At 49.6% G+C, this 10,604-nt stretch overlaps 1 protein-coding gene and 1 pseudogene across 1 annotated transcript; one reads left to right on the plus strand and one right to left on the minus strand.

Moving 5' to 3' along the window:
* On the plus strand, positions 1-3,846 carry LOC101000677 (annotated as a pseudogene).
* Positions 3,847-5,826: 1,980 nt separating this feature from the next.
* MAP1LC3C (microtubule associated protein 1 light chain 3 gamma) lies at positions 5,827-10,242 on the minus strand. Its single transcript, XM_021931828.2, has 4 exons — positions 9,565-10,242; positions 9,408-9,463; positions 9,145-9,251; positions 5,827-6,976 (listed from the first exon to the last, which is right to left on the minus strand). Exons 1-4 carry the CDS (start codon positions 9,620-9,622, stop codon positions 6,754-6,756), a joined length of 444 nt encoding a protein of 147 aa, XP_021787520.1. The 5' UTR covers positions 9,623-10,242; the 3' UTR covers positions 5,827-6,753.
* Between the last annotated feature and the right edge of the window lie 362 nt (positions 10,243-10,604).

Genomic DNA, 10,604 nt, shown 5'->3' on the forward strand with positions numbered 1-10,604 from the left:
ATGCATATCCAGGGGAGGACCTTGCATCTGCAGCATGGTGACAACCTACACTGCTGTGATCCAAGAAAGACCAAGGAAGTGGAGAAGGCTGGGAGCAGGAGAAGCAGCACCGGGCAGAGGCAGCTAGGTGAGTGTCCAAGGCCAAAGATGGCTTCTCCAGTTCAAAGTCCACCTTAGAATGGCTCACACCTGTAATCCCAGCACTTTGGGAGGCCGAGGCGGGTGGATCACTTGAGGCCAGGAGTTCGAGACCAGCCTGTCCAACACGGTGAAACCCCATCTCTGCTAAAAATGCAAAAATTAGCCAGGCATGGTGGTGGGTGTCTGTAGTCCTAGCTACTCAGGAGGCTGAGGCAGGAGAATCACTTGAACCTGGGAGGTGGAAGTTGCAGTGAGCTGAGATCAAGCTGCTATACTCCCACCTGGGAAACAGAACAAGACTCCACCTCAAAAAAAAAAAAAAAAAAATTCACTCCAGAAAGTAGATTTATTTGGGAAGAATATTCATTGATCCAGGCTAAACATAAGAGTATGTCTGGAGAAGGAACCTAGGAGTCAGGGTTTTTACTTGGCATATGGCACAGATGACTTGAAGGACATATTAGAGGAACTGACTAGAGCAGACAAGCCAGGGAGGGTAAGGACAGACACAGGCAGGAGAGATGGTGAGCAGCCACCTGGGAGTAGGGGAAGCAGCCTGGAGGAGGAAACAGCAGGCCCCAGAGGGAGTGAGCCCAGGAGATCCGCCGCACTGTTGAGGGACTTTAGGGAGCTCACACCTTCTCTGAGTCCCAGTTTCTAGAACAAATACTCTCTCTCAGCTGGGCACGGTGGCTCACGCCTGTAATCCCAGCACTTTGGGAGGCTGAGGCGGGTAAATCCCTTGAAGCCAGGAGTTCAAGACCAGCCTGGCCAACATGGTGAAACCCCATCTCTACTAAAAATGCAAAAATCAGCCGGGTGTGGTGGTGTACATCTGTAATCCCAGCTACTCGGGAGGTTGAGGCATAAGAATCGCTTGAGGCCAGGCGCGGTGGCTGAAGCCTGTAATCCCAGCACTTTGGGAGGCCAAGACGGGTGGATCACGAGGTCAGGAGATCGAGACCATCCTGGCGAACACGGTGAAACCCTGTCTCTACTAAAAAATACAAAAAATTAGCCGGGCGACGTGGCGGGTGCCTGTAGTCCCAGCTACATGGGAGGCTGAGGCAGGAGAATGGCGTAAACCGGGAGGCGGAGCTTGCAGTGAGCCGAGATCTGGCCACTGCACTCCAGCCTGGGCGACAGAGTGAGACTCCGTTCCAAAAAAAAAAAAAAGAATCGCTTGAACCTGGGAGGGTGGAGGTTGCAGTGAACCAAGATTATGCTACTGCACTCCAGCCTGGGTGACGGAGCAAGACTCTGCCTCAAAAAACAAATAAACAAACAAACAAAACTCTCTGTCTCCCTTTAGGATGCTTTCTCTTTCCCATCATTCATCTTCTAATAAAAGTCCGAACACCTTAACAAATTTACAGGGCCCTGAAGACCTGCCTAGTCCTTTCTCCCTGTCACTGGCTGCAGACACCCTGGAATCCTGTTTGTAAAGCTCTTAAACAGTAGGACCCTTTTCTCAATCACGCCTTCCTCTGCCTGGTGTGTTCCATCTCCACCATTGGCTCTGTCCCGTCATTCTGGCCCAAGTGAAAATTATTCCCCCTCTGATCACCTGAAAATGCATTCCATCTGCCAATCACTGAGTTTTTTTCTTCTTTTTTATTGTACTTTTAAATATCTGAATACTATCTTCCTTCCCTTGCTAGCATTAAACTGGGCTCCATGAGGGCCAGGACCTTGCCTACCTTGTTCAATGAGGTATTTTCAGGACCCAGCATAGTGCTAGTAGATAGTCAGTAAATGCTCCATAAATGTTTGCTGAATATCAATCAAAACTCCTTCCTAGATGAACTCTCATCCACACTTTAAAACCCTGTTCACAAACCCAGGAATTTGAGGCTGCAGTATCTCCTGTGACCACACTCTCCAAGCACTTGTTCTTGTTGTACTGTTGATGAATGAAACACCGTATTTTTGTTGTTGTTTTTGAGACAGGGTCTCATTTTCCCACCCAGGCTGGAGTGCAGTGGCGAGATCTCAGCTCACTGCAACCTCTGTCTCTCAGGCTCAAGCAATCCTCCTGCTTCAGCCATGTAGCTGGAACTACAGGTGTGCACATCACCACCCAGGTAATGTTTGTATTTTTTGTAGAAACGGGGTTTTGCCATGTTGCCCAGGCTGGTCTCAAACTCCTGAGCTCAAGCAATCCACCTGCCTCAGCCTCCCAAAATGCTGGGATTACAGGTGTGAGCCACAACGCCCGGCCTTGAAACACCCTATTGTTAATGCATTCATGGAGCTCCACTGTACCTCCTGTTCCCTCTGTAGGTTGTGTTAGTGTCACTCAACACTGTAGCTCAAGGATCCCGTACTTGTCAAGTAAGGTAACTTCCACTTAGATCGGGAGCCCAACAGAGAGCTAGCAGCCTGGCTTATAAAAGTGGCTGCCCAACCTCAAGTCCTGATGAGACAATGTTGTGTGAAAATGGAAAATATTCTTGGCCTTTCTGGGCCTGTTTCCTTATCTGTAAAATGCCCAGGGTCGCTAGTTTGTTGGGTATGCACTGTGAAAACGTATCCACTTGTGACCTGCTGCACCTTAAGTTCTTGTTTCCAAAAGTGACAGGAAGAAGCTCAGCCCCAGGAAAACACAAAAACCAGTTGGATCCAGAGAGGCCTGAGTTGGAGCTGAACTTTGGCGAACTCTCTTCACTACCACACTAAAAATCCCCTCTCTGGCCTGTGTGGTGACTAATGCCTGTAATCCTAGCACTTTAGGAGGCTTAGATGGGCGGATCATTGAGCCTAGGAGTTTGAGACCAGCCTGGGTAACATAGCAAGACCCTGTATCAACAAAAAATTTGAAAAATTGACTGGGCGTGGTGGTGCACACCCCCATAGTCCCAGCCACTCTGGAGGCTGAGGCAGGAGAATTGCTTGAGCCGGGAGGTGGAGGTTGCAGGGAGCTGCGATTGCACTACTGCACTCCAGCCTGGGAGACAGAGTGAGACCTTATCTCAAAAACAAAACAAAAAAAGTTTCAGTCATCTCTGATGGTGTCATCAAGGTGTTCAACGACCTGAAGGTGTGTAAGTCTTTGACGCCAGAGAAGGTAAAGAAGCACAGGAAGGCGGTGCTCTTCTGCCTGAGTGAGGACAAGAAGAACATCATCCTGGGGGAAGGCAATGAGACCCTGGCGGGTGACGTGGGACAGACCATCCATGACCCCTACACCACCTTTGTCGAGATGCTGCCAGATAAGAACTGCCGCTGTGCTCTCTATGCCACAATCTACGAGACAAAGAGAGCAAGGAGGAGGACCTGGTGTCTATCTTCTGGGCCCCTGAACCTGCACCCCTTATAAGCAAAATGATCTAAGCCAGCTCCAAAAATGCCATCAAGAAGAAGGTGACAGGGAGCAAGCATGAATTACAAGCAAACTGCTTCGAGGAGGTCAAGGACTGCTGCACCCTGGCAGAGAAGCTGGGGGGCATTGCCTTCATCCCCCTGGAGGGTAAGCCTTTGCCAGCTCTTTCTGGCTCCCTGCCTGGAGCATCTGGCAGCCCCACCCCTGCCCTCAGGGGTTGCAGGCTGCCCCCTTCCTGCCAGACCGGAGGGGCTGGGGGGACCCCAGTAGGGGGAGGGCAATCCCTTCACCCCAGTTGCCAAACAGATCCCCCACCCCTGGGTTTTCCTCCTCCCTCCATCCCTGAGGGTTCTGGCCTTCCCAAACTGCTTTGGATCTTCTGATTCCTCTTGGGTCGAAGCAGATCAAGTTCCCCCAGGCACCCCAGTTGCGAGGGAGACTGTAGTTTTTTTTAACAACACCCCCACTCCCCACCTGTTTCTCCCCCTTCCCATGCTGTCAACTTTTTTTTTTTTTTTTTTGAGACAGATTCTCACTCTGTTGCCCAGGCTGGAGTGCAGTGGCACAATCACAGCTCACTGCAACCTCCACCTCCTGGATTCAAGCAATTTTCCTGCTTCAACCTCTCCAATAGCTGGGACTACATGTGTGCACTGCCATACCCGGCTAATTTTTTGTATTTAGGTAGAGATGGGGTTTCACCGTGTTGTCCACGCTGGTCTCGAACTCCTGAGTTCAGGCAATCTGCCCACCTCAGCCTCCCAGAGTGCTGGGATTACAGGCGTGAACCACCACGCCCAGCCTCATGCTGCCAACTTCTTCTTTGTTTTTTGTTTTTTTTTGTTGAGATGGAGTCTCACTCTGTCACCCAGGCTGGAGTGCAGTGGTGCGATCTCGGCTCACTGCAAGCTCCGCCTCCTGGGTTCACACCATTCTCCTGCCTCAGCCTCCTGAGTAGCTGGGACTAGAGGCGCCCGCCACCACGCCCGGCTAATTTTTTGTATTTTTAGTAGAGACGGGGTTTCACCGTGTTAGCCAGGATGGTCTCGATCTCCTGACCTCGTGATCTGCCCGTCTTGGCCTCCCAAAGTGCTGGGATTACAGGCGTGAGCCACCGCACCCAGCCTTTGCTGACAACTTCTAACCACAATAGTGACTCTGTGCTTGCCTAGTTCTGTGTATAAATGGAATGTTGTGGAGATGACCCCTCCCTGTGCCAGCTGGTTCCTCTCGCTTTTCCCCTGGTCACAGCCATTCATGGAAGCAGAACCAGTAATAAACCTACCATTTAAGTCCGGGCGCGGTGGCTCACGCCTGTAATCCCAGCACTTTGAGAGGCTGAGGCGGGCAGATCACGAGGTCAGGAGATCAAGACCATCCTGGCTACGGTGAAACCCCTTCTCTATTTAAAAAAAAAAAAAAAAAATGCAAAAAATTAGCCAGGTGTGGTGGTAGGCGCCTATAGTCCCAGCTACTCGGGAGGCTAAGGCAGGAGAATGGCATGAACCCGGGAGGCAGAGCTTGCAGTGAGTGGAGACCGTGCCACTGCTCTCCAGCCTGGGCAACAGAGCGAGACTCTGTCTCAAAAAAAAAAAAAAAAAAAAAAAAAAGCCGGGCACAGTGGCTCACACCTGTAATCCCAATACTTTGGGAGGCCGAGGTGGGCAGATCACCCGAGGTCAGGAGTTCAAGATCAGCCTGTCCAACCTGGAGAAACTCTACTAAAAATACAAAATCTCTACTAAAAATACAAAATTAGCTGGGCGTGGTGGTGCATGCCTGTAATCCCAGCTACTCGGGAGGCTGAGGCAGGGGAATCTCTTGAACCCAGGAGGCGGAGGTTGCAGTGAGCTGAGATAGCACCACGGCACCCCAGCCTGGGTGACAGAGCAAGACTGTCTCAAACAAACCAACAAAGAAGACAATAATAGAAAGGCTCATTAATGGTGAAAAACAAACCCCCTCCTAGGAGAAGCTTATTCACAATTTTCTACACATGCGACCTACGTAGAAGCATGCCCGGTGACTGTGCCTGCACTCCTTCACTCTACCTCTGCACACAATGACTCAGCTAACCAACACAATAAATGCCCTGCGTTCACTTTTGTTCAGCGAGGCACTGCTTTGGGAACTATCCCCAGTATCCTCCTTACTTGTTAGAATTAATAAAATCCCCTTTTAAATTCCTCCTTGGGAGTAGTCATTGGACCGTCACCCACCAAGCGATCAAACCCACCCATTGTGTGGGTTAACTGTAACAGTAGTTAGCCATAGAGAGTTGTGATAAGAAGCCAAATAATAAAGCTCCTTTAAAATAAAGAATATTTATTTTAGAATACAGCTTGGCACATAGTAAACATGTACATGGTTTAAATGACTTTATGTTGAGAAGTTACAGCTTTGGCATAAATATGTATGGTATAGAAGGACAAAAAGAGAATGACAGAAAATAACCAAATAGAGTGAATGCTGGGGAAATCGAATAATTTCTCTAATGACACGGATAAGGGCTCCTCCAGATGAGCTTACCATGGTTCACGCTGGCTTCACTGGGTTCCACAGAGACAGCCTACAGGCCAGAGGTTCTCTAGGACCGAGCCCTAGATGGGATACCTGCCCACAGGCAGGGAGTGAAACCCACTCCTCAATGGCCCTCCCACATATACCACAGAAGACACTTAAAATATTATCTCCAGCTCATCACACAACACTATCACACAAGCCAACCATTTCTTATTTAGAATATGGTTATATAGCTGGATGTGGTGGTTCATGCCTGTAATCCCAGCACTTTGGGAGTCCAAGGAGGGTGGATCATGAGGTCAGGAGTTTGAGACCAGCCTGGCCAACATGGTAAAACCCCATCTCTACTAAAAATACAAAAATTAGCCGAGTGTGGTGGCACATGCTTGTAATACCAGCCACCCAGTGAGTGGAGGCAGAAGAATCACTTGAACCCGGGAGGCGGAGGTTGCAGTGAGCCAAGATCGTGCCACTGCACTCCAGCCTGGGCAATAAAGCAAGACCCTGTCTCAAAAAAAAAAAAAAAAAAAAAAAGGTGATAATTACATAACTTTCAAGAGCAGCCCACATTTTTCTTAGAAGAACACAAGAGCATGGAGCACAAAGAGTAAACTAGGAAGAGCCACCACTCTGCTGACGCTGGTTGGAGCTGATCACCCCAGGCATCCCTGCTTCTCAGACTCCTCCAGCGTACACACAGGAGAAAACCAATCCCTTCTGCCAGCGTCTGACGCGTCTGTCAGAGCACACATCCTTCCCGACATGGGCTAGAGAGGACTGCAGGGTCTGTCCTCAAGGCTGCTCCCATCCCTGGGGGCTGCTGACTCCAGGCAGCCAAACGTCTCCTGCGAGGCGTAGGTCATGTACACGAAGCCATCCTCATCCTTGTAGTCTCTGTAGATCTCTGCCATGGTTACGCTCGTGCTGACCAGGCTCTTGTTGTTCACCAGCAAGTAAAAGGCTTCCGTGGCTCTCAGGACCATGCGGCTCCTGGGATGGGCAGGAGGGTGGTGAGGGGGTGACCTGCGAGACAGCCCAGGGATCTGCAGCCTCGTGACACTCAAGAAGACTGAATTGCTCCCTCCTTCTTCCCTGAGATTTAACTATAAGCTTCCCATTTGGGTCAAAAGGGTGAGGCCATTCCATGGATGAAATAGGAGAACACAAACAGGACGAGGAAACATGACAACACAAAAATGCTAAGCAAATAACTTCTGTTTGTTATGAAATTCAATCTATTGGGCTGGGTGCAGTGGCTCACGCCTATAATCCCAGCACTTTGGGAGGTCGAGGCGGGCAGATCACGAGGTCAAGAGATAGAGGCCATCCTGGCCAACATGGTAAAATCCAGTCTGTACTAAAAATACAAAAATTAGCTGGGCACGGTGGCGTGCACCTGTAGTCTCAGCTACTAGGGAGGCTGAGGCAGGAGAACCGGGAGGTGGAGATTGCAGTGAGCCGAGATTGCACCACTGCACTCCAGCCTGGTGACAAAGCAAGACTGCATCTCAAAAAAAAAAAAAAAAAAAGAAAGAAAGAAAGAAAGAAAAGAAATTAAAGCTATTTCCCTAGAGGTACAAAGGTGATGCACAGTCTCTCTGACATTTCACTTTTTTTTTTTTTTTTTTTTAATTCCCCTGCCTCAGCCTCCCAAGTAGCTGAGATTACAGGCACGCAACACCACAGCTGGGTAATTTTTGTATTTTTAGTAGAGACGGGGTTTTGGCATGTTGGCCAGGCTGGTCTTGAACTCCTGACCTCAGGTAATCCACCTGCCTTGGCCTCCCAAATTGCTGGTATTACAGTGTGAGCCACCATGCTCAGCCCTAATCCTAACTTTCATTCTCCCTTGGCCACCTTCCATTCACACTGAACTGACCTTAACATGTAAGCTTGCCTAGAGAGAGGAAATCAGAATGCTCTTAAACAATTCAGTAAAACAAAATAAAAAGAGGCCTGGGCAACATGGTGAGACCCCCATCTCTACAAAACATTTTTAAAATTAGCCGGGCACAGTGGTGCTTGCCTGTAGTCCCAGCTACTCAGGAGGCTGAGATGGGAGGATCACCTCAGCCCAGGAGGTCAAGGCTGCAGTAAACTAGGATCACGCCACTGCACTCCAGCCTGGGCGAAAGAGCTAAATAAAGCAAAATAAAAAGACACTCATTCATCGTGTGTTCTCAAAGAAACAGGCTGCAACAGCGACGCAGTTTCCCAGGCCTTTTCAACCCTGTTGAAAACTTACTCATCGGGTCTATTTACTTTACTCCCAAATCATTTTTTACTGAATCCATGTGTCAAGTGACGTCCTTTAAGCTTCAAGAATAGCTGCCTGTTCTTTGCTGTACCTCTGGCTTAACCAAGGGAGGAGTGTGTTTGGGAGATGCTTTTCTCTCTGTGTTCTGAACGGGGAACCTTTCTTTCGGGGAAAAGTCCCCACCCCCAGGCGCACATACACTTGGAAAAGGTACTGTTCTCTGCAAGGGACGCGCAGACTCCGTTTCAGACAGGATCTGAAACAAAGGATCTGCTGGACTAGCTTGAGAGCCAAGACTACTTTAGGAAATTCTTAGAAATGTTGGCAGCTCTTTTTTTTTGTTGTTGTTGTCTGAGAGATTCTCCTTACCTATTTAAAATAGAGTAATTCTTTTTTTTTTTTTTTTTTTTTTGAGACAGAGTTTCACTCTTGTCGCCCAGGCCAGACTGCAGTGGTACGATCTCGGCTCACTGGGACCTCCGCCTCCCAGGTTCAAGCGATTCTCCTGCCTCAGCCTCCCAAGTAGCTGGGATTACAGGCACCACCACGCCTGGCTAATTTTCGTATATTTAGTAGAGACGGGGTTTCACCACGTTGCCCAGGCTGGTCTCGAACTCCTAACCTCAGGCAATCCACCTGCCTCAGCCTTCCTAAGTGCTGGGATTACAGGCGTGAGCCACTGCGCCCGGGTTTAAAATAGAGTAATTCTAAGAGCATCTTTTCAGGGTACTAGTGAATCCAAAAGATGACTTCAGAAAAATCCCTGTCCTCTGCCCGCCCCCCCCCCCCCCCCCCCCCCCCGACATACCCCTTTCCCCAAAATAAAACCTTCAAAGGACGAAAGCGAACAGCCCGGCACACCCCGCGCTCCTTCCTCCCCGGCATGCTCTGCGCCACCTACCGGATGATGCTGAGGAACTGGGTCATGGTCAGCTCCTGCGGGACCAGGAACTTGGTTTTGTCCAGCAGGGGCAGGAACGTCTCCCTGGGGTAGCGCTCCACTACCACCTGTCAAGAGTGTCCATCCTTAAGAATGTGACTCAGCGTGAGTCTTAGGAACTTGGAACAGAGAGAGGGAAGCTGTTGGCTGCTCTTGGTTTCTTCAAAGAACAGGCTCGGAACCCCACCCCCACGCCCCCCAGCGGAAGTCCAATGGTGTCTTACCGGGATCTTGTTGGGGAACTTTGCCCGGATTCCAGCAACTTCCTCTTGTCTGATTGCTGTGAATGTTTCAAGCACAAGGGAAGAAGCAAAGATCAAGAGAAGGCCAGATCCTCTCCTCTCTTTCGAGTAACCCAGAAAACTACCCCAGGAAATTTACCCAAGCTCTTCCTCTGCTTGAAAGGTCTGACGCCTGGGATTCTCTGTGGAGGCGGCATTTCACTCAACAGCTGTGTCTGTTTTAAAAAAGAAAAAAAATGTCCCGCAACCAGGAACCTAACTCATTCCTCCAGCTGCTTCCAAACTGCCTGCAGGAGCTTGAAGGAGGCCCTTATGTAGGGCTGAGTGACATCAGGCCTCTCCTCTCCTCCCCTCTCCCCACTCCCCCTCCCTGGGCAGCAGGAGGTCAGTTCTGATGGAAATGGAATCGCCACCTGCTTGCTGGTCAGAGAAAGCCACTTTGTTCATGACCAGTTCAAGATGTTTCTTTGCAAAAGAAATTAGGGTTTGTAATAAAATCATTGGCTGGGCAGCGGACCGTGGAGAGGTAAAACTGCCTTGTGCTGGGACGTTTTTGTACTTCAGTAGCAAGGGGAGTCCAAGCTGGATCCACCTCAGCCTGAAGTGTGCTGTGTAATTCTCACAATGGTCCATGCCCTTTTTCAAAGAAGGAAACCTATACTAAGAAAGGTGAAGTGATTTGCCCGAGGGCACACAGCTAGTAAGAGAGGGAGTATGGATTAAAACCTAGAGTTGTATGCCGGGTGCAGTGGGCCACACCTGTAATCCCAGCACCTGCGAGGCTGAGGGGGGTGGATCACCTGGCCAACATGCTGAAATCTCATCTCTACTAAAAATACAAAAATTAGCCGGGTGTGGTGGCGGGCACCTGTAATCCCAGCTACTCAGGAGGCTGAGGCAGGAGAATCGCTTGAACCCAGGAGGCAGAGGTTGCAGTGAGCCGAGATTGCACCACTGCACTCCAGCCTGGGCAACAAGAGTGAAACTTCATCTCAAACAAACAAACAAACAAACAAACCCAGAGTTGTTACAAGGAAGTCCAAGTACTTCCAATGTACTCCGGTATACTCCAAGCCCAATATACTCCAGTATATTCTGTCACTTAGTTTTCTCTGGGATAAAAGAAGGAAGGAAGGACAATTGTCCCCAAGATCTCGCTTTTGGAGTTAAGAAACTGGG

Source organism: Papio anubis, chromosome 1 (assembly GCF_008728515.1).
Source record: "Papio anubis isolate 15944 chromosome 1, Panubis1.0, whole genome shotgun sequence".
In the NCBI taxonomy this organism is placed as follows: Eukaryota; Metazoa; Chordata; class Mammalia; order Primates; family Cercopithecidae; genus Papio; species Papio anubis.